We start from the raw sequence: 24,836 nt of genomic DNA, 5'->3' as shown, positions 1-24,836 counted from the left end.
CTATTTGTTCTGGAAACTTGACTAACCTCTGATCCCTCCCCACCCCCTTAAATTATGGAAAAAAAAAAATTCATGCAACTGCCCCTGTACTCTTAGTTTAAAGCTATACTGTCCTAACATGACTTGGACAAGGAAAGGGAAAACTAAATGCAAGTTTTGTTCTGTAGCCAGTTCCTTGCTGGTGTGCCCGAGTGGAAAATGTGTTGCCTTGGATAGTGGACTGTCACTGGCACTTTGATCAAACAGCAGTCTAGGGAAGAGAGAACTCTTGATGGGTTTGGGTGAAACGTGTCATGGTGGATGGGTAGAAACTTTTACAAATGTATGGCTTTACAGGATAATTGTGAACTAATTGTAGCTTCCAAAAGTGTTTTATTTTTCAAAAAAATAAGGATGGTGACTTTTTGCTGAAACCAACAATTAAGTAACACTGGGATTATTTCTACTGAAGATTGGTGTTTATCACAATTCTGCACTGACTTTTTGACATGTTCCTGAAAGGAATATTCTATTCAGCTGACGTGGGGGAATTGTTTGGTCTCTCCTGTTTTGTGTAGCTAGTTGTTTGAATTGGAAGCAATTGACTTGATAGATTTAAGTTTTTGAAGGTTGGTGGCATTTGTTGTAGCGGATTTATGGTATGTTAGAGTATTTGATTTTAGCAGATTCTTGGGTGGATGCCATTAAGGAAAAAGATCGTAGCCTTTCCTGAACAATAGCTGTTCCAGAAGTCGGTTCAAGGCCATGTTAAACTGATAATTTCCAACAGAATTGGAGAAGTAACTAAATGGAAAAAGAACTGCTTGACCAATGTTAATGTGTGGGAGGGAGTGTTGCAGAGAAGAGCTGTCATTTCCTTTGTGTATTCAAGTGATAGCATTGTTTTTGACCATTGCAAGTGGGGGTTATGTTGGAAAGATGTAAGGAGAAGGGCACTACCTGTATATGAACATGATTTTTATACTAAGTGCATTGCACCTAACAAAATACTTTTCTTCTTAGTGTTTTAATAAGTGCCCTATGTTTCGAGGTCATCAAAGTCCAGTCCATATGACCAAAGAAGTTCCATCTGCTACTAATCCAAAATTGCTATTTGAAACCTGGATGTGTGGTAGATAAGCTTTAATCAATGTGATGCAAATTACTAAAAATCTAACTGCCCAACATCCCATGGTTATTTTAGTATCAGAATATAGTCTTGTATATTTACCTCTGCAACTGCTTACTGCAAAATATACAGGATAATTTATGAAAATTTAACTTATCAAAGAAAGGTTTAGGATTTTTTTTTGGAGCGCTCTACCAGGTCCCCCTTCTTCCTATTTACGTTAACCACACCACTTTTTTTTTGTTTCCATGGTAATGACCAATTTTAGCCTCACTAATTCATTTTTAAAAGCAATCATTAAAAATAATTTAAACAATAATTCAACTAAAAATCCAAATTACACTTGTACACCTTGCTTAACTGAAATTTTATCTAAAGCTCGCTCTTGAGATTTAGCTAATGTCTCCTCCCCTTTAATTTGAAACCTGGTTATGACTGGTTCCAGCTTCAGTTTAACAATTCAGGATCTTATTCTATCTGCATACTATTTGTCAATTTGTATCGACTTTATGCCTTGCACCTTTGTCTATTTGCCTTAAGTTTCTGCAAATGCAATGAATGGTTGGTGCCTTTGTTAAAAAAGGATTGATGTCTTTTTTACTAGTCCTGAATGAAATTTCTCCAGAGACCTATGAACGGATTGACCAATCTTTTTTATAATTAAAAATGGACTTCGCTTAGCCTGTGTTTAACAAAGAGCCTGATCACAATTTTAATTCTATTCTTGAATAACCTCACTGATACCATGGAGTCTTTTTTAAAATGCATTTCAAAAGGCTGCGTAAATCTACAAAATAAATGGTGCTTGTTTGTTTTTCCCATGTGACTTTCTGCTTCACCACTACTGTGTGTGGGGGATGGAGGTGGTGGGTTGAAGTTCAGATCTTCCAATGATTCCCTTCTGCCTACTAACTCTGAAGCTGTTCATTTATAAATCTCCAGAAATGGCTGTAAACACCAGTCAGAGTAGCTGTTGGTATTCCATTCTGTTTGCAATCTGAATCAATGTAGTCATACTAAAATAGAGCTGTAGTTTAGCAGAGAGTTCAATTAGAATTGCAAGAAATGACTACCTCAAGTATTATTCCATCTGAGCTGCTGTGTAACCTTGTTTGACTTTAATTATTTTTCAACACTTTGGCTAAGAGATAACAAAATTAATTATACCTTTTTTACAGTGATGGAGCAAAAGTATTTTGGAGTTTAAGTTCTTGGTGAGGAATGGGCTGTGATTGTTCTAGCATGATCTGTAAAAGGTTTTTGCCACAAAGTGCTTTATAGTTGCTATTCAAGCAACATTTGGTGACTGGACTTTTCTTGGCTGATTTTTGCAGGTGGTGTGGGGACTGCTGCAACGCAACTGTGTAAAATAGTTAAAGATGTGACTATTTTTGGAACTGCTTCGGCAGCTAAACATGAAGTCATCAAAGAACAAGGTGTGACTCATCCAATCGACTACTCTACCTTGGACTATGCTGATGAAGTTAGAAAGATTTCCCCAAATGGTAATTGCATGAAAAGAGAAGCAAAACTAATTTCAATCGCAAGAAAGTAACAATTAAAGTTGAAGGATGTCCACACCAGTCATGTCTGTTTTTCAACAATAACTATAATTTGTGTATCCTCACCAGAAGGGCCATTAAAGTAACTATTGGGCAGCACAATAGCTATAAGTCTTGCAGCAAAGTGGTTTACCTCTACATCTCCATAGCACATTCCCCATTTACTTTATTTAAAATTCCAGTTAGCATCATTCCATTGATTTTTATATTTGCATGATTTAAATTATGCTTCAGATGTTGACTAGCATTTTATCATGAAAGTGCTGAAGTTTTCACTGTTCTATACTTGTGTTTTTCTTTCCAGGTGTTGACATTGTTTTGGATCCCCTGGGTGGAAGTGACACAACTAAAGGCTTTAATCTGCTCAAACCAATGGGAAAAATCGTATTATATGGTAAACATTATTGTAATACTGAATTGTTGGAATTGCTCTAATCATTAGTATTGTTATAAGCGTGACATTGTACATGTAGTTAATCATACAACACCAGGTTATAATCCAACAGGTTTATTTGGAAGCACTAGCTTTCTGAGCGCTGCTCCTTCATCAGGTGTTTGTGGAGCAGGACCATAAGATGCAATTGTCTTTCATCTTTTAGAATGGTTTTGGTTCGTTAATATGTAAATCCCAGAACTCCTTTTAAGTCACATTCGAGCTAACTTCAGGTTTTCTAACAAATTGTCATCTCCATTCAGAAAAGGCATTAAAGATGTGAGGTTAAAGTCTGTCCCAATCTAGAGTCAGACTGGCTCTATTTCTAAAGTTGGACTTGCAGAATGGTACATGGATTGACTGTAGGTTATGCATTTTTTTTGAACAGAATAAAATATAATTCTGCAAATACAGATTCACCACATACACTCGTGTGCAGGGGGAGAGAGAGCTTGGTAAAGTGAGTGTAATGGGGTATGAGCCTGAGGGTGCATGCGTGGGTGTGAATGTGGGTGTGTGCGCACGCATGGGAGAGAGCTTGTATATGTTAGTGTGAGTATGTGGGAGTGTATAGTGCAGTGGGGTTAACTGTAGTGTGACATGGACCCAAGGTCCCAGTTGAGGCCATCCCAAAGTCTGCCTTGGAGGATGGTCACCTGAAGGTTTGCGGCTGAAAATCCCTGACCACTGGTGTGCTCCCCAACTGGGGCACACATTTGCGTTCAGGGATTTTCGGCCTTGGACTTTTGGGTGACCATCCTCGAAGGCAGACTTCTGGACAAGCAACAACGCAAAGTGGCCAAGCAGAGGCTAATAGCCAAATTTGGTTCACATGGGGATAGTCTCAACCGGGACCTTGCGTTCATGCCACACTATGGGTGACCCCACTGCACCATACACTCTCTTGCACGTGCACACGCATGCACGCACATTTCCACATACACTCACACTAACACAGATCCTCTCTCCTATGCACAAACCTGTGTTTGCAGAATTTGTATTTTACTTTGCTCAAAAAATGCATAACCTTACAGTCAATCCATGTAAGAGTCTCTAAGTCCAACTTTAGAAATAGAGCCAATCTGACTCAAGATTGGGACACAGACTTTAACCTCACATCTTTAATGCATTGACTGAGCTGAGATGACCTATTTTGTTAGAAAACCTGAAGTTATCTTGAGAATGTGACTTAAAAGGAGTTTCTGGGGTTTAGATATTAATGAACCAAAAGTAGCAAAACTATTCTCAAAGATTTAAAAACTTGATCGAAGTTTGTTTAATATATTTCAGCTGCATGACACTGCAACCTTTTGCTATTAATTGTGTCTTATGGTCCTTCTCCACAACCACCTGATGAAGGAGCAGCGTTTCAAAAGCTAGTGCTTCCAAATAGACCTTTTTGGGCTAGAACGTGATATTGTGATTTTTAACTCTGTCCATCCCAGTCCAACACCGGCTCCTCCAAACCACTATACATGTAATAATGGTTTTCTTTTATTTGTTTTCATTGCTGCTAACTAATTGAACTAACCTGGTTTCCCTGAAGCAGATAACAGCAATAATGGCCTTCTCCTCCTCTGGGAATCACTGCTGTCCACAAAGTAAGGAATTTTAAAACAAAAATGTTGACTTAGTGTCAATGCGTCCAAATCAGGATGGTGAGATTTTGGAGCTAATGCTGACCTGCATAATCAGAGACTTCTTTAATAATTTTGCAGTGTAACTGTCTGTCTTTTGTTGGTGTCGTTTTGCTTGCTTTCACCCGTTGAGCTAAGTGTGTTATGTGGGCCAGGTATCCCATATGGGAAAATTGGAGTTGGAGGCCCTATTTGTTAGCATATCAAACTTCACCTAAGTGTGCACACCACAGGCTCAACCAACATGCTTTAGAATGGTTGTATCATTCTTTGCACTCCAGGTTATTCAGCAAATGATCTCCAGTTCTTGAGTTTTACAATAAGGAACTGATTCGGTTATGGCGAGTGCCTTGCCTTTTGCGAATACCTGAAGGACATGCTCTTACAGCTTGCTTACTTAATATCACTCTGGCGTTGAACTTAATGTACTGCATTGCTCATTTTGTGTGATAAACAGAACTTCTTTTTTTGACTTGACAGCACAATCTGACCACACATGATACTTCCCCCTTTATGCTGATATTTTTGCAAATATTCTGATGAGTGAAAAATGAAAGGCTTTGACAGAATGCCACTTTCAATAAAATTCAAGTCTGTACTACCATGTGATTTAATTCCTGGGATAATTTGGATTTTTAATGTCAATGCAGCATCTTTTGTCACGGTCACTTTTTTGCCAAATTTGGCAAGTTCTGATTCCATAGGTACAATGACAGGAATTCAAACCTTGTGTCATCAATTCAATATAGTAACCATGACGATACTGTACATCTAGGAGTTGATGATTTGAATCAAGCTTCCAGAATAAAAATGATAAAAAGCTCTGCAGTAGTTCACGAGATGGTTTTCTCTTGCATGAAATTGCATGTAGATTGTTGAATTACAAGGCAAACCTCTATTATCCAACTGACACGGGCAGAGAGTATTTTTGTTCAGATAATCCAAAATTTGGATAATCTAGGTTGTCCTGTAATTATTTCTGCACCTAAATATGGGATTGGTATTCTTAACATTTCTCTCTCGTAAATTCACTAAATTATTAATGTCTATCTCTCTCCTACAGCCTGACCAGGTTTTGATATTTTATACCTTCACCCTGTTTAGAATATTTTTCTGTCTACCCCACTAAATTATACAACCCCCATCTTCCCAAATCCAGTAACCATTGATTCCCAGTCCTTTCTGCTGTAATCCTGTTTTTGAGGCTTGAAAATTGTCTCCCCTCGAGGTGGAGAAAGAGACTAAGAGGGTGGGTCTGTCAGAAGAGGAACACAGCTTTTATAACTCAGGCAGAGTTTTACTGTTGCTCTGGAGTTCAGGATCCCAATATGTTAGTTTGTGATCCCACTTGGGCTCTTGCCATAATCTGTGTAGCAGAGATGTATATAAAATTCAAATTACATTTGCCTTTTGTGTGGGGCTGCAATTTTTGGTGTTAGTTTTTGATTTTTGTTTTTTTCCCCCATAAAGTATTGTACCCATCTCTTTTTTTTTTTGTACTAGTCTTCTACTGATTGGGGCACTGCTTGTAAATGCTGAATAAGTTGAACCACATTTGAAAATCTAGCTTAAACTTATGACATTATAGGTTTATCTAACCACCTAAATGGAGCAGGTTTATTACTGCCTGGTCTGGAGTCTTTTGATCCTAACTCAATTCAGTTTGTGGATGGAATCCACTGAAAAGCCTGCATTCCCAATATTCTTCGGTGACAGGGACTGGCTTTTGCATAGTAGGAGCAGGATTTCCTTAAAGCCTCCAACTGTGGAGCTTCTAGAGACAGCACCAAGCATGCCTGTGGTGTATTAAGTATAACGCTTCATTTCAGCAATGATCATAAATGTTAAAGTAGCAAAAATGTTGATTTTTATCACCTTGGGTCAATAGCAGTGATGTAAAGCAATGTTTTGATGTGTAAAGCATTGGAATTTTTTTAATTGCTCATTTGGCTGTTAATTAAGTCTGATACCCAACAGCTCTGTCTTAATGGAAATAGAGAAACTGGTTTTTGGAGAGAACTTCAGAGTTTGGGGTCCTTGACAACTGAAGACACACATCTGCCAACTGTGAAGACATTCATATTGGGAATATTTTTAGAGGCCAGAATTGGCAGAGTGTTAGAAGTTCTGAAGACTGGAGGAGTTCTGAGAATAGGGAGAGGTGAGGCTGTTGACTCCTAATTCTGGATGACTTTTTTTTTTCCAGTTCAAAGGTAGACTGTGACAGATTCTGGGTGACACCAAAGGCCACCTTGTGGTGACACCCGCCCCACCCCCATGTTCAGAGATCCATTACATACAAGTGTATTTTATACCTTGTATTAGTCACACCCAAACAGAGGTCTTAACATGACATGACTTTGCTATTATGTTGTTAAAACAGGTATTTCTCAATCTTAAAATGACCAGTGATTGCTACCTGCCTGTCTTCCTGTGACAGATATCGAATTGTTCACAGGAGCTTGTTACTGTTATTCACAATCTTCTGTTAATGGGAAAGGAGGTCGATAATAGGATTTAGTATTGTCCTTATTGTTGGTCTTCACATACCCTAGGTGAATAGGTAAAGAAGTGTGTTAATTGGAACAGGAGGCAGATAATATTTATAACCCAGGGCTGACTGTCTTATTCAGGGGAAACCAATATCTTTGCCTGGGGCTAGGAGCAGAACACATGTACGGCTCCAGATGATTTTGGCAGTTTGGAGGTAGCCAGACACCTGAGATTTCCAGTCTCAGCCTGTCAAAGGACAGGTACACAATTGAACTTCTAGTGAATCATTCTAATAGGTGATCTGTAAGCTTTGAGTTCCCAGTGCACCAAAACACTAAGCCGGTAAATTAGAATTTACTTTTACATTTGGGGGGGGGGGGGTGGTTCTCAAACTTCATCAAGGCTGAGGAATGAAGTGAAAATGTGAATGTTGAGATGGAGGTTTTACTTGACTGGGAACACTGTAGGCCAGTGGGCGCAGGTAAGATTTATGAAGTGGACTCCATGCAATTTGCAAAGCAAGAACTTTGATCAGAATTTTAAAAATGCATAAATACGGTTGACCATAGGTACATTTGAATAGTCCAGTCTAGTGTAATGGAGGCACAATGAGGGTTTTGAGCAGATGAGCAGAAACGAGGGTTTTGTTACGAAGATCAATTTAGGTCATTGTGGTGACATGCATGAATGGAAGACCACTAAGATGGTATCAGTTGAGTGGGGGTCAAACCTTTAGTAAGATCAGAGCATGAAGTGAGTCTTGGTGCCAAGATGAGCTTGGTGAAATGAGGGAGATTTGGGACAGGGTTTGATTTGGAGAAAGTTGGGCCTATTCTTTCTCCATTCCTCCACAATATCTCTCAATTAGTACAAAGTTAAAAATCACAACACCAGGTTATAGTCCAACAGGTTTAATTGGAAGCACACTAGCTTTCGGAGTGACACTCCTTCATGTGATAGTGGAGGGCTCGATCGTAACACAGAATTTATAGCAAAAATTTGCAGTGTGATGTAACTGAAATTATACCTCAAAATTGATTTTTATTGGACTATAACCTGGTGTTGTGATTTTTAACTTTGTACACCCCAGTCCAACACCAGCATCTCCAAATCATCGCAATTAGTACTTTGTATTTTGTACAGAGGAGCTTAAGTGATACTCCAAGCTGCCCAAAACATATGCAGACTAAATGGCACCATCTTGCTTTTCCACTCTGTACCCCCAAGCGGAGTATGGTGGTATTATTCACTGAATAATAAATACTTTATGGCATTAGTTGTACTTTGTACAGTATGGGTTTCTCATCATGAAGTGTGTAGCCAAACAACACTCAATTTGTGCAGATCTGGACTCCACAGACATTGGATAATTGGCAAGTTACATGGCCTAATAAGCCAGTAGCTAGAAAAGAGATTTTTGCTGAACAGGTCAAAGATGAGAGATTTATTTAATTGTTTCATAATACTACTATGCTACAGTCTTTTCTTTTTGTTAAATATGACTTTATTATAGCCATCACAGCTATTTTCTTTGGAGATTTGCCAAACTTCCTCCTAATGGCTTGCTTCACAAGTTGAGAGTTCTCTGTAGTTTTGTGGCAGGATGCCTTTTGGTAATGCAACTCCTATCAGAATGGAAGCCTTCAACTTTATTTGTGCCTGAACTTGCAATGCTAGATCTACAACTGGAACTTTCAAAGAGCAGGGAAGACTTTGCTTGCAGCAGCATAAACTTGCCCAAAATGTGTACCCTTTGTAGGGCAAAGTGTACTTTTTGCAAAACACATTGAAGCACAGCAAGAAGATCTTCATTAAACAATTGTATGTGCCATGAGTTACTTATACAATGGAGCTAATTTGTATTTTGGTAGATTTTCTAGGTTAAAATGTAAACCGACTCTTTAAGAGGGGGTTTATGGTGATGTACTGGTTTTGAGGTTAATTTTGGGCTTGAAACTTAAAATTGAGAAGTCTGTGTTACATAACCAAAAACTTCTGGGCATCTTTCTTTATTCTATCCTCCTAGTTACCTAGTTTAAGATGTACTGTTATTGTGTGCTAACTATGCATAACTTCTTTAAGTCAGTTCATTTAGCCCTTTTTGTTTAGTGGTTTAACACTGATCTCTGTTTCACAGCTGACATTAGATTGGAATGTGACTTGCTTTCACTGGCTCAATTTTTGGGCCCCAGTTTCCTGGACCATTCTCTAGATGCTGTATCATAACTCTTGAACCCTAAGCAGTTTAACACTTGTTGCATGATCATCAAGTCTGATATTCTCCAAATTTGGCTGAAAACCAAGTTGTGTATAACAGCTCATTTTTGTAGATGTCTTTGAAAATTTTTGTTCATGACCATTTGATCTTTGACATCTGATCAGAATTTAATTTGATTTATTATTGTTGCATATACTGAAATACAGTGAAAAGTGGTGTTTTGCATGCTGTACAGGCAGATCATTGTAGAACAGTGTTACAGTTACAGAAAAGCTGCAAAGAGAGATCAACATAGACTTTTGAATGGACCTCAAATGTTAAACGGTGGGGAAGAAGCTGTCCCTGAATCAATTTGTACATGCATTTAAACTTCTGCCTGACAGAGGGTATAACCGGGGTGGGAGGGATCTTTAATTATGTTGGTTGCTGGTGTTGAAGGCAGTGAGAAATATAGATGGAGTCAATGGATGGAAGGTTTGTTTGCTTGCTGGACTGTGCTGTGATTGTAACTCTCAGTTTTCTTGCAGTCTTGGAAGAGCAGTTGCCATACTCTGCTGTGATACATTTAGATGACATGCTTTCTATGATGTATTTATAAACATTGGCATGTCTTTGGTCATGTCAAATTTTCTTAGTTTCCTGAGGAAGTAGAGGCACTGCTGTGCTTTCACTATGGGTGGGTCATGACAGATTGGTCGTCATGAGAATGTCTATCGGATATAAGCAGGTAGGGAAAGAGTTAAGTTCTGAATTTTGTGAAATAAGGTTTAGCTGAGCATGACTCAGATCAGATCACTTGCAGTTAACAATGGGGTGCTGGAGGAAAGGGTAATGGGTTAACAAGGTAGAAAAGCAGTCGTTATGTCAAGCCATTAACAATATTGCAAGCATTCAGTATGTGAGGTCACTTTTTAACAAGGTGAAAAGTACTACACTGTCTCTAAGCGTTTTGCTTCAACTGGGGGGAGGGGGGGAGAAAAGGGAGAGAAACAGTGATTAAAATCTCCCAGGAGCTTGACACTCTTGACCAACTCCATCTCCACACCATTGACGCAAACAGTGGCACAGTGGTTAGCACTGCTGCCTCAGTGCCAGAGACCCTTGTTCAATCCTGGCCTCCGGCAACTCTGTGTGGAGTTTGCACATTCCCCCTGTGTCTGCGTGGGTTTCCTCCCACAGTCCAAAAATGTGCAGGTTAGATGAATTGACCATGCTAAATTGCCCGTAGTGTTAGGTGAAGGGTTAAATGTAGGGGAATGGAGTCTGGGTGGGTTGCTCTTCGGATGGACGGTGTGGACTTGTTGAGTCGAAGGGCCTGTTTCCACACTAAGTAAGTAATCTAATCCAATCAGTTATTCATTGGGTAACAGCAGATAGCTTAATCTTTACTATTGATGCCTGCTGATTGGGTGACCATGGTAATCAATATGTATGTTGCCTTATCTGGATGCTGCTCCCTGTAAAATGACTATATAGTTCATTTGAGAAACTGCTGTTCCAGAGAAGACCATGAACTTGTGTCCCTGTGCACATGAGCGATCATTGTCTGTCTGTCTCTCAGGATCGTTGTCCTTTGACCATGCTGCTACACATTCAGTCTCTTTCCTGTACTGTCCTGTTGTTTACGGTCATGTCGTTTAGCAAACTTGTAAATGGAGTTGGGGCAGAATTTGGCCACGCAGTCATGTGTATAAAGGAGCACAGAAAGGGATTAAGGACGCAGTCTTGTAGGGCACTGATGTTGAATAATATAATGGAGGTGTTGTCACCTTTCCTTATTGATTTTTGGTCTATGGGTCAGGAAGTTGAGGATCCAGTTAGAGGGGAGCTGAGATCTCGGTCATGGAGTTAGATTACTATGTTTGGAATTGTGGTATAGAAGGTGGAGCTGAAGTCAATAATTCGAAGTCTGGTGCAAGTGTCCTTGTTCAGATGTTCCAGGGAGGAGTATAGGGCCAGGGAAATGGTGCCTCCCATGGGTTTGTTGTGCCAGTAGGTAAATTGTAAAGTATCCTGGTAATCTGGGAGTCTGGAATTGATGCGAACTATGACTAACCCCTTGAAGCACTTTGTAATAATGGAGGTCAGGGGCACCAGGCGGTAGTCATTGAGGTACACTGCATGATCTTTCTTTGACATCAGAATGATGGTGGTTGTCTTCAATCAGGTGGGGAATTTGGATCATAGTAAGGAGAGGTTAAAGATGTTAGCAAATACTCCTGCCAGCTGGCCCATGTGGGATCTGAGTGCACAGCCAGGGACTCCAGGCCAATCGCTTCCCTTGGGTTTACTCTCAAACTCTAGTCTTGACTTCTGCAGTGGTGACTGTGGCTGTTGGGACAGGTGACATCATTTCACTGAACTTCTGCCCAAAGCGAGTGTGCAGTGTATTGAGCTCATCCGATAGGAATATATTGTTGCCTGCGATTGTTTGACTTCACTGTATAGCCCATTTATGTCCTGCAAGCCTTGCCACAAACAACCAGTGTCTGTGTGGTTAGTTGGGGTCTCAAACTAAGCAGGCTGCCTTTTGCTGCCTCCTGGCTTTGCAGAGGGCATACCTGGATTTCCTGACCCGGTGTTGTGACTTTAGGTTATGATTGCCTGACTTGAATGCCTCTGCCTCTGACCTGGACAGCATTAGGAAGTTGAGCTCCCTCTAATTGCTTCGCTGTATGTCACTTGGTAAATTTCACATGTGACAAGCTCAAAACACTAATTGCTTTTGATTAAAACATTTACAGCTTGCATTTTTATTTTGCCAGTTGAGTTTCTTTCCATTATTGATGTATTCCACTGGATGATCATCTCTGGAATTGAAATAAACATTTTCTACTGAAAGATTGCATTGATCTTTGTCCAAATCAGCTGATTTGAATCCAAGGTTATTCTTGTGTAGGATGTAAATAAAAGCAACTTTTAAATTTTATGTAAAAAGTCATTTTAAAGTTGATGGAAAGCAATGATCAATGTTATATTCAACTTGACACTTTTTTTAAACGTCTTCTGTGCCAGACGGTGATTGAAGGTGAGTTGGCTTGGTGTTAACCTTTCATTTTAGGACGCTCTAATTTAACCTGACGACTGGAAGGAGGATCTCATTCATGTAGATTTTGCAAATTGAATGAAGTTAGAACAATTTTTTTTTTCCTGCAGTTGACTGGCATGAATTGACATCACACAAATAACCAATGTTGGCATTTTGGTTGGTCATCTCACTCCAATGTCCTTTAAAGATGAGAGACCTAAATATGAATTCTGTCTGGATATATACCAAGGAAGTATAATTACAATATTACAATGGGGCACAGATTTGTTTTAGTCCACCTTACAGATATATCTTACTTTATTATTGGTACTTGGCAGAAGATCGTGGCTTTTTTTTTCGCTTCTATGGTTTATTGTGGGTACGTAGTTCTGAAAGTTCTTTAATAAATGGAAGCACTAATTACTCGTGCTTTCCACTTCCAGTGAATGTTGGTGATTTCATTACCTCTTATTTATTTTGCTTTTCTCAGTCACCCTGGTTATTAGTGCGGATAGGAATTTCTAGTCAATTGTGTGCATTGACCTTTTATCAAGTCTGCTTAATAGTTGAGAAACACACAAGCCATTTGACTGCATTAAGTGGTGGTGGGAGGGTAGTGGTAGGGGTGTGGGTGGGATGTGCAGAGAGAAAAGAGTATATCAACCTAATCTTAGCTGAGTACAGAGAGCTCGCTGTGTTTAATCCTGACCAAATCAGGAATAAAGATTCCTGACCCCACATAATAGATCCTTCATTCCTATGATAAAACCACACAAAAGTTAAACACTAAATAAAAGTGTATTTATATGATGGTGAAATGCAAAGTTGGTGACCCCAATTTACTTCATTTTAGCAGTTCCTGCAGGGTTCGGATTCTGTGCTGCTTGTCCTTATGACATGCCATGACGCATGTCTGAAGTCAATGTTTATTCCATTTCTTCTTGAAAGCTATTCAGAAATCAATTTGACCTTGCAGCCCTGGCACTTTAATGGGAATACATTGAATGTTTAAAAAATTGCAAGCAAATGAATCTAGTTTTGTAAAGAGCACCGTTTGTTCTATCCTCATAAATATGAGGAGAATGGCATGGCAGAGGAGGAGCAGAACAAGGTCTCTGACTTGTCCCACATGCCAGAAAGCTTGCTAATTTTGTGGGGACCGTACACTTACTAGTACTGGAAAAGCAGTTTTATACTGCATTTAAATACACACAAATATTTACAAATCCAGTTTGAGAGTTTCTAACTGCACTGCCACAAATGTTACTCACTGCCTATGACTGAAGTTGCATGACCTGGTCAATCCACCCCTTCACATGGAATGCTATGCTGCCTAAGTCCTGACTTTGCTACACTTTGGCCATTTCTAACCTGGAATGGGTCCAATGACAGCAAAATTTACTGAGACAGGTTTTTTGGTTTCATATGCTTGTTTCCTTCAGTTATTTGAGTGTTCTAATTGATATTTTCTTAATTAGGTGCAGCAAATCTTCTGACTGGACCAAAACGGAATCCATTAGCCATAGCAAAGTTGTGGTGGAATAAGTTCACCATTAATAGCTTGCAGCTGTTGCATTCCAACAAAGCTGTGTGCGGCTATCATCTGGGTTACCTGCAGATTGACCAGATTCAGGATGCTGTCACCAAGCTGCTTTCTCTGTACAAAGAAGGGAAAATCAAACCTCGAATAGACTCTGTGTGGTCATTTGAACAGGTAAGAAACTTCGTCAACAAACTTGGAGTTTGCCTTTGGTAACTCTCATCTCTCCCACATTTGCATTGTTACTGGTTTGTAAATAATGTTGGCGTCCACTTTTCTTTTTTTTTTTTGTTTTCTACGTGCTGGGATAGTTGCCTCTGAGCTTAATAGCAGTCAACTCAAACAGACTCCGTATTGACAGCTTGATCATTGTGAAAAATGTCTGCAATTTAGTCAAACCTGTCATTTTCAATTTATTAACTTTCTTTTTCTTATTTCAGTGTCTCTGTCCCTGACCCCTCTCCCTGGCTCTATTTTAAATAACCTTGTTAATTTTTTGGTGAAAAGAATTGCTTGGATTAAGAAAGTTCCTCAAGATACTTGGAGTCAGAGGTGTACAGCACGGAAACAGATCCTTCGATCCAACAAGCCGAGATATCCAAAATTAATCTAGTCCCATTTTCCAGCACTTGGCCCCTATCCCTCTCAACCCTTCCCATTCATATACCCATCCAGATGCCTTTTTAAATGTTGCAATTGTACCAGCCTCACCACTTCCTCTGGCAACTCATTCCATACATGTACCACCCTCTGCCTGAAAAAGTTGCCTCTTAGGTCCCTTTTTAAATCTCTCCCTAAACCTATGCCCTCTAGTTCTGGACTCGTCCACCCCAGGGAAAAGATCTTGTCTATTACTCTATCTTGTAGTATAATGTTTCCACCCGAGACCATGTGCAAAGCACTGCAAATGACTTTGGCATCCCCCAAGCGGAAGATGCGAGAAGTAGTTAATATTTCTTTATTCAGCAATGAGGGCATCGCTGGCCTGGAAGCATTTATTTCTACTTGAGCATCATCCAGAGACAACACTTGAACTTGGCTTGGCTGTATTATCCATAATATGAAGCCTGAAAAAAGATCCAAGTTTTATGAATTAAGAATGCCATTTCGAGTAAGAGCAGGTTGCATTTCAATCCTAATACCAGAAGGAGGGCATTCTGTCCATATCTTTTTCATTACCTGTTTGATTGTCTCTTCTCTGCTGTTAGCCATAGCTGTGTAAATCTTTTCTTTTGCCATTTAACCAGTTTTTCTTTGAATCTATTTCCACTGTCCTTTTTAGCTACAGCATTCCAAATCCCAACATGCCCTTTTCTGTCACTGGGCACCATTTCTCCTTTTTGTAAACTTTTTTTGTCAAAAACTTAATTTTAGATCAGCAAAACTCCTCAAATATCAATTCCAATGTCCTCAGTCTCTCCATTCATCTGAAGCCCCTCATCCATAATTCTGTTCTAGTAAATCTTCGTTTTTCTTGACTGCAGGTCATTCTAAGATATTTTAAGTGTCACATTTTTGAACTGTGTGGTCATTGTTGAGTGTGCTCAAGCATGGTCTGGGTTTGAGTCAGTCAGAGTCATAGAGATGTACAGCACGGGAGCAGACCCTTCGGTCCAACTTGTCCATGCCGACCAGATGACCCAACCCTATAGTCCCACCTGCCAGCACCCAGCTCCTATCCCTCAACCCTTCCCATTCATATACCCATCCAGGTGCCTTTTTAAATGTTGCAATTGTACCAGCCTCCACCACTTGCTCTGATAGCTCATTCCAAACACCTACCACCCTCTGCATGAAAACGTTGCCCCTCTTTATATCTTTTATTTCTATCCCCTCTCACCCTAAACCTATGCCCTCTAGTTCTGGACTCCCCCAACCCAGGGAAGAGACTTTGTCTATTTATCCTATCCATGTCCCTCATGATTTTATAAACCTCTAAGGTCACACCTCAACCTCCAATGCTCCAGGGAAAACTGTCCTAGCCTATTCAACCTCTCCGTTTTTTGGTTCAAATCCTCCGACCCTGGCAATATCCTTGTAAATCTTTTCTGAACCCTTTCGAGTTTCACAACATCTTTCTGATAGGAAGGAGACCAGAGTTGCACGCAATATTCTGATAGTGGCCTAACCAATGTCCTGTACAGCTGCAACATGACCTCCCAACTCTTGTACTCAATACTCTGACCAATAAAGGCAAGCATACAAAATATTGTCATCTTTTGTAGAGAAAAGCTTTGACAAGGAGAAGTGACAACCTTGAAATATAGGAGGGCGGAGGAGGAGGAGGATGTTCCTTGAGCCTGTTCTGCCCTTCAAGTGGATCATGTCTGAGCAGCTATCTTAATGCCATTTTCTCTGCATATTCCCTATCTCCTTCTTTTTTTATCAATAATATCCAGAAATCTGTTTTCTGCCTTTAAAGCTGCTCCATTATTGTGCCCTCTGTGTAGAGAATATCAAAGACGCACCAGTCTTTGAATGAAGAAATTCCTCCTGTTTTCAATCTTAAAGGACCTGCCTCTTTTTTTGTATTGAGACAGTCTCTTGGTTTTAGAGAATAAATTAAGGGATTGACTTAAAGATTTGACATTGAAGGCACGTGATAGATGGAAGGTTTATGGAAGCAACTTCTATACGTTTGTTTCCTTGTACTTCTACATATCCATGCTCGTGCTCTCGTGCACACTCTTGCATACTCTCTCGCCAACCCTTTCCTCACCACTTATTCTAAAACTTTTTTCATTACAATTTTAATATAATAAACCAATATTATTTTGTAAGCAAAGTAATCCAAAATTTGTCAAGGTTCACCTTTAGAAACTGCATTGCCAGAAAGGAACTTTTTTTTTGGAGCAGCATTGACCTTTTCCCTGCTATTAACTTGGTTACCATGTGTTCAGATAACTGTATGGTGTTTACAACATGCTGACTACTCATGTTGTAAACCATTGGGTGCAAAGTGCTTTGGGAAGTCCTAGGAGAATTAACCCTTTGTTTTGTTTGTTTAGAACCAGAGTTAGGCTGCTGTTCCTCCTCAACCATCTTTGTAAAAGCAGCCAGTGGTCTGTGAATCCAAATGTATCTGGCTACAAGCTTACATTTTTTTATTATAAATTCCTGAAATCGAATCTTTTTGAAACTTGGATAATAAAGCCAGCAGATCTGTTGGCTTGAGGTTCTTAGTCCTGGAGGCCAAATTTAATAAATGCTGCTTGTCTGGAGTGCCTGCTAGTGAAATGCACTATTGGTTTTCTTGATGCAGCCCAGATGTGTCCCCAATTCAGGCATTGGTTTGTGCTGTTAGTTCCAGATGGGGTAGCAGTGGGTCACGATTGTGTTGGCATTTTGTCATAAGTCTAAGGAAATTTAAATATAGCCACAGTTACTGCAGTGGGTGGCACTTTGGCTCAGTAGTTAGCACACTTGCCTCACAGCATCAGCAACTGGGTTTGATTCCAACTTTGGACGACTGTCTGTCTGTGTGGAGTTTACACTTTCTTTCAGTATCTGTATGGGTTTCCTCCCAGGTGTTCTGGTTTCCTCTCAGTCCAAAGATGGGCAGGCAAGGTGGATTGGCTATCCCTAATCTTCCTGTAGTGTCCCAAGATGGATTCCATATGGATAATGTGGGGCTACCGGGGTAGGGTGGGGGGGTTGCTGGGTCTGGGTGGAATGCTGTTTGGAGGGTTGGTGTAAATTCAATAGGCCGAATGGCCTCCTTTCTGTGATTCTAAAGCTCGTGATCCTGTGACTCCGCTGCATTGCAAGTAAGGGATGCTTATTCAATTCTTTTTTTTTAAAAGGGTCAAAACTACTTTATGGTAAAGCTTTCCATAACCGTATAATACAGCAGCTTGTTAATGTCTTCTTCCCTGCTAACCCCCAACCCAAACCCCACCCCACTTTTTTTTTTAATATCCCTCTTTGATTTGTCAGTGATTCTCCAGCAAGACAGGAAAACATTGTTTCTAAATGTTAAAACCTTTATTTTCAAGATCAGCACCTTTTTTTTATTGAGGGTGTGTGTTTGAGTGAGTGCCTTTCTTGTGTCATTTAATGTAAACCCTAAAATCTGAATCTGAGATCAGAAGCCCAAAGTTCCAGGACTCGCTACACAGTAATTTTTATCTTTAGATGAACTGTTGGCTTTGCATTTTAATAGGCGAAGGTTTCCAAGATTTGGTATGTGAACAGTCTTTCAGCTGAGATTTTTAAACCAAAGATTCTCCTCTTTCCATCAGAGGAAGGCCATGATGATTTTCAACCTCCTTCCCCATCTCAAGTGAGTGTTATTTTGAGGGGGGGGGGGGGAAACTGGGTTTCCTGGTTGATTTTATCCCTCAAGTGACATTACTGAAACAGATTATCTTGTCATTAATCTCAGTGCACAAGCTGGCTGCCATGTTAACAACAGACTCCATTGACTATGCAGGGCACTATGTCCTGGGGTTGTGAAAGGTGCTATATTTCTATGCAGTACACACTTGACAGGACATCAGTCCTATTGTACTATAATTTAATGCTTTGAATGCCAGTATGGATTTGTTAACTTGGCAACTAATGTGTACACTGCAACTGGAGCATGACTGATCATAAGAGCTTTATTGACTATTTAACCAGGTCACTGCAAAACTAACAGATTTGGTCCAATAGGAAATTGTAACTTGCCCCCTGAATTGGGAGTATGCAGTAGCATCAGTTAACCACTTATCCTACTAGACTTTATCTTTTTCATGAACCCTAGACCAAACAGCTAATAACTATACCTGTAAATATTGTGCAGTATTTGACTTCCTACAGCACTAATTTTATACATGCAACTTGAAAATATTGCAATCTGCAGTAATAAAACCCGAATGAAACCAAATAGTCTAATAGGCTTCTTTGCTGAAAAGCTGTGTATTGGTCTTTCTGTGCTTTTGCGGCTTGCCATGTATTGCAGAAAGGATCACATTGGGAAAATTAACAAAGGCTGCCAAAGCAGGAGGTCTTGCATATGAAACTCAAATACTCTTAAATTTTAAGAAGCAGCTACTTAACATAATTGTAAAAGAGTAATTGGAATCCAGCAGTTCATTTGGCAGGTTTATGGCTACAACCTCCAGGAGTCTGTGAAACATTGTGCGGCAGTGATACATCTGGGTCGGGGTAGAATTTTTAATTGACTTCCAGAGTTCTTAATGTTAAAGGCAAAAGAACCCTCTGGTGCTGTTGTGATAGTGACTTCTTTTAAGTTGCGTGCAACACATCTGTTGGAGTAAAGGAGGATAAGAAATTAAATTTAAAGATCACTTTTGGGGTCTGGGTGGTGGTTACAGGAAAGTAGAATAGGTCTGATAGGGAAATTGCATGCCATATGATTTTGCATGTTGTCGTCGAAGTTAGGTGACATTTCTTTGTGCAAACCTGCTGGGAGTGTTGAGTGTTTTGCTGCACAGTGGTTGAGGCAGAGACTGTTAACTTTTAAAGTGGAAGAGAGAACAGGACACTTAGATTTGGATTAACGTCAACGAGTTGGGGCAATAATTCTATGACTAAAGCTTTTTCAAGGTAACATTTTGAGCATGGAAAGCAATAAAATAGTCAGTTGCAAATAGTAAATGTAGAGATGCCAAATTTGATGGTGTATTATGCAAACTGTTTGTGCCCTAATTATCACTCTTAAAGCTAGAATCTAATTAATTGGATAAGTTTTTTGGGGATTTAACTCTTTATGGGGCACTTGTTCTTAAGAGCTGAAACTTACAGCAATATTGGGCTTTTTTTTTGAGCCATCAAAATATTTGAGGAATAAATTAAATCTGACCAGTCTGAATCAACTTGAATTGAATGTTGTTACTCCCGGATCTATTGGGTCATCTGATCTTTAGTCCATCTTCCATCATCTTGTCATATGACTCTAGTTTTGTGGGTGGTGTTCATGTAGTGAAATGGAAGAGTCAAATTCAGATGGCACGTAACACTCAGTGTGGCCAGTCATTCCCACCAGCGGACTATCAAATCCACTAGAATGATGCCAGTGATGAATTGAAATTGACAGGTAACTCCAGATTAGCTGAACCAGTATAAACTTCTCCTGTTACTGTGTGGAATGACACTGCACCAGCATGAAATCATGAAGTTCTGGGCAAGACTTCATAGTGATGGAAGCAACCATTTGCCCAATGATTCCACCTTGAAATGGTGCAAGATGTTTGGTGTGGAGCAGCAAGGTGAAGCCAAACAAACCAATGACTTCGCTCGCTTATGTGAAGCTGGCCTTGATAGAATTCCAGCAGAGACACCCATGGAAACCTGCATGGAGGTGCAGGATACCAGTGCACTCTGCAATGGAACTGACAGGCAATTGTAGGCAGTGTCCTTCAGCCAAGGCAGCTGATGACCCTGCAGAGTCTACTGAATGCCTGCTCACCTGTTCTCCCTCACCAAAGCCACAAAAGCTGTGGAGGGGTTTCTGAATTTTGCAATAACATCAGAAATGTTTGTGCTGCATTGACTGTATCTTTCTTGCCTGACCACTAAACCGAAATGGGTTAGGGCAATTGTAAGGTGCGAACAAATTGAATAACACCTTGTTTTTGCATGTTTATTGCATTACTTTTTTAAATTTGGCTTTTTTTTTTTCAATGAAGGGCATTTTGTAAGCAAACAAAGATCCATAGGGGCTATCCTCAAAGCTTTCCTTGAACGTGAATTTCTAAGCGGATGACCTGGGACTTGATTCTCAGGAATGTTAGTATTCTTAATAATAATCTTTAACCTGGCATCCTTTTAGTTCATAGTCAGAGTGTGGTGCTCCTTTAGTTCATGCAGAGCACTGCCCGGAGTTTCCACTTGGCTGTGTATTTTTCATATCAAAGGGCACTTGAGTCAATTGCGCACATCTTTTAACAACCAATTGAAAAAGAATGTAGGTTTGTTCTCCAGTCTGATTTATGCTTGTACCTATTGGATTGGTTGCTGATTCTGTACAAATAGATGCATATTTCAAAGTCAGGAACCTGGAGATATAAACTTCCTCACTGGCTTGACCTGGTCAGTTTTAAGTTACGTTTTGATGTATTGGTTTGACGTATTGGTTACAACTGAAGTGTAAGAAAAACAAAATGGTAACTAAAGATATAAATCAATTACAAGATATAAGCGTAAACCTTCAATTTTACAGCTGGTGATAATGATGTAAGATGAAACCCTCTTGAATTCTGCACAAAATAGAGGACAGTGAAATTTCTTAAGAGTTCATGCTGTAGTCTCCCACTGTAAATGCAGCCAAATCTTCCGCTCAGTTTTGACCCCCTATGTACAGTGGGATTTCTCTGAACCATAAAACTTCCTACAGTGTGGGTGCAAGCCATTTGGCCCATCAAGACCACACCAACCTTCTGAAGAGCAGTGCACCCAGACTCTCATCCATACCCTGTCCCTGTATTTCCCCTGGCTAATCCAACTAACTGCAATGGGCCAATCCATCTAAACTGCATGTGTTTGGACCACAGGGGGAAACGGACAGGGAGAACATCTTTTGGCTTTGTGGAGGTTGCACAGATGCCTGAGACTGGAATTGAACAGAGCTCTCTGGCGCTGAGACAGCAGTGCTAACCACTGAGCCACTTATGCCATGTGGTTGGGATTGTTTGGAAAAAGTCCAAACAGTTGTTGGTTCAGAGTTCGAGGGCTTGGCCATCAGGCATTGTTGTCGTTGTGGCATTCTGACTGTTTAGCTGCAAGGGGTAATGTTTAGATTCTATTCCTGCTCTGTAAAGAAAGCAGTCACAGAATGGCATTATATATTTGTCATTTACTAATTGTACTGAAAGATGGATCTCATTCAGTTTTAGTGGCAGCAGAATCTCACTTTATGGAGCTCCATTTTCAGTTTCGTTGACAGACCTTTAAATCAAAATCTAAACTTTGAAGCTCTGATATCCTTGGACCTTTGGAGGTTAGGATAGCTATGACTGAGTGATTTCAATGAATTAAGTGAATCAAGTGAAAACCTGAGATAGCAAATCGGTCTTTTTTTGTTAATGTTTTTAAAATTATTTTGAAATCCCACTACCTCACTGGGCATGCTGTCCCTACTTGAAGTTGTATTTTCACTTATTTTTTGAGCAGCATTGAGGGGACCTGATGAGCAAAGAACAATCAGGAGGGGCTAGCAGCCAGCTGAGGTGTTTCCCCAAAATCGAGACTGATATAAAATTCAGGAATTACTGCTGCTTCCCAATCATGAGCCTGAAGACTTGCATAGGTTTGTTAATCAAACAGGTTTTTTATTTTAAAAAAAAATAGATTTATTGACCAATTACTGCAATCTGGAAATGCTTAGCTATGCACCTCAGATTGAGGTTACAGTGACTAGGATGACCATGGGATAGGCTTGATTCCTTTCTTTCATGCAGTTCAGTTCTTCAGTTGTGCCACTCATTTTGGTAGCACTTTCTTTGTTGTCTGCTTAATGTTTGAAAACAAAGTGCTAGAAAAATGAACAAATCTGGTAGCATCTGAAGAGAAACTGAATTAAGGTTTTGACTCCAGTATGACTGTTTGTTCGTTCAGAGCAAATTAACAGTTATGTCAAGGCTTGTTTTAGTTTTTCGCCATGAGTTCTTTGCTGAATCTGATCGAACTGCTTTTATTAATTACCTACCCTGCCCCTATGCTGTCATCCTCACTCCATTCCAACCCCATCTTGCCTCATTGAACCGTTTCCAAAACAACTAGCCATTGCCAGGATATGCTGGAGAAACCTGCCATTCTTGTTAAAACTCTGTAGTATGCCCAGACAAGCCCTGCACTGTCCCAAGCTGTCCTGCACTGTCCCGGATGTCTGCCCCAGCATAAAACCATAGAGGAAATGTAGGCCATTCAGCCCATCAAATCTACTCTGCCATGCAGTGAGATCATAGCTGATCTGAATCCTCCTTCCAGTTGCCAGTCCTGTCCTTCTAACCCTTGTTTCTATTGCTGTCTCTCAGACTTGAGTGTACTTAACAACCCAGTCTTGATAGTAAAGAATTCCAGAGATTTGTTCCCCTCTTTTGATGGAGGAAATTATTCATCACCTCCATCCTAACTGGATACCCTCTTACTCTGAGATTGAGTTCTTCGGCCCTAAATTCTTTCGAAAGGAAAAGTGACCTCTGCATCTATCATGTCCAACTCCTGAAAATCCTTTTGTTTTAATAAGGTTTCTTCTAAACTCCAATGAGTACAGGACCAACCTACTAAACTGGTAAGTCAATTCCTGCGTGGTCAGGATCAGCTGAGTGAACCTTCTCTGGGCTCCTTCTTAATACCATTGTTTTTTTATTTCCTTCCTTTGATAAGGGGAGCAAAACCCATCTGTACCCCAGTTACAGTCTAAGTAATACACTGTATATGTTCAGCAAGACTTCCTTGTTGTTATACTGCACTTTGAAATGAAGGGCAACGTTCCTCTGCCAGCAATAAGACTAGCTGGCTGGAGTCACAGCCTGCTCCAGTCCATCAGCTGTGTGCATGCCCTCACAGTATCACTTCAATTATTGTTGCCGGTGAAGTGCAGAAACCTGCTGTAAGTAGATTGCAAATGCGCCATGATGTTTCTTTATAGGCTGACCTACATCAGTGGGCACGGACTGTGGATGTGGGGTGCATGTGATCAGTGCACAAGGAGCATGCCCTACAATATTGTTGTTGGACACCGGCATGGAGACCGGTTGGAGCATGTATGCTTCAGTTGTCAGGCACCCACTGATTTCCATGTCGAGCCCTCAACTTTTAACTTGTTTGGTGCATGTGATAAAATTAGGCAGCTTACTATTGATGAGGTAAGTAGCATGACTGATGTTTAGTGAGCTATATTTCTTAATTGGCAATTTAATTGAAACCTGCTTCTCCACAAGGATGAAAAATTCAAGGTGTTGTCCTTGACACAGGTCTCGCCGAACTTTGATTTTACAAATGTACAGTAGTTGTGCTGTATCCTGAATTTTGCACATGATCCATTTCTGCTATGAATAAAGCAGAGACTGTCAGAACTGATCCTGTCTTTCTGTTGATGGTTGCTCCTGATTTGGTTGATGTTGATAAACTGTGATATTACGGACTAGATATTGGCATGTGCAAGTTTGCTCTTTATTATGGGTGTGAAGTTGGTGAAGAAGTGGATGACAAATGTACAAAAAACGGTTTTTAAAAGTTGCAAATTGTGTGGCTTAATTTTTACATGGTGTCCCTCGATTTAAATGTGCTTGAGTTGGCATACCTGGAGTGGGTGCCTGCCATTCAGAGCACAAATAGTTTGTGGCCTTGATGTGAAGGGAACTTGGCACTTGAGCAGCAGACTAAAATACAAAGTCTGTATTTATGCTGCTTTGAGAGGGGAGGTATTCTATTTTCAGTGATAGAGCATTTCAGTTTGTAGCAAATGCAGGAATGTTCTAGCTGGAGTGTCAAACCCAATGGTGCTGAAAGTTAAATGAGAGGAACAGTTTGCTAGCAGTGGTGGTGTTGCGTCCTGTCACCTCAGGTGCTGGGAAAAGAACTGCATACCTGACTCCCTGGGCTTCACTGACCAGACAGTTTGGCTGTGTTTTTGTTTGAGCTTGGCAAATGTTTAAACTGCGACAAAAGTCAAATTAAAGTCATTGGGCTGGTGCAGCTCCCATTTAAATTGAATTCCTCATTCTATGTAAAATGCAAGCTTTTGTGTTTAACATTGTGGTTCTCAAATTTAACTGTTTATTTCTGCTCTGCAATAGCTCGTTTACATCTGCAATGTTGGACAAGTTTGAAAAATCTAACAGTTGAGTAGGATCGATGGTGTTTGAAAA

The 24,836-nt window shown here is 40.1% G+C and overlaps 1 protein-coding gene across 2 annotated transcripts in view; it reads left to right on the top strand.

Annotated features, from left to right (window-relative positions):
• vat1 (vesicle amine transport 1) overlaps window positions 1–24,836 on the top strand; it is a 52,531-nt gene that overhangs the window by 16,729 nt on the left and 10,966 nt on the right. For both annotated transcript variants that reach the window (XM_087977842.1, XM_043675016.2), the window contains exons 3-5: window positions 2,443–2,613; window positions 2,975–3,064; window positions 13,958–14,193. In XM_087977842.1, coding sequence (XP_087833968.1) covers window positions 2,443–2,613; window positions 2,975–3,064; window positions 13,958–14,193 — 497 coding nt within the window. The remainder of the gene's footprint in view (window positions 1–2,442; window positions 2,614–2,974; window positions 3,065–13,957; window positions 14,194–24,836) is intronic.

Source organism: Chiloscyllium plagiosum, unplaced genomic scaffold (genome assembly GCF_037043375.1).
Source record: "Chiloscyllium plagiosum isolate Xiang-an unplaced genomic scaffold, Cpla_swu_hap1 HiC_scaffold_32, whole genome shotgun sequence".
NCBI classification, from domain to species: domain Eukaryota; kingdom Metazoa; phylum Chordata; class Chondrichthyes; order Orectolobiformes; family Hemiscylliidae; genus Chiloscyllium; species Chiloscyllium plagiosum.
Note: the sequence above shows the minus strand (reverse complement) of the source record. Positions and strands in the feature narration are given on the sequence as shown.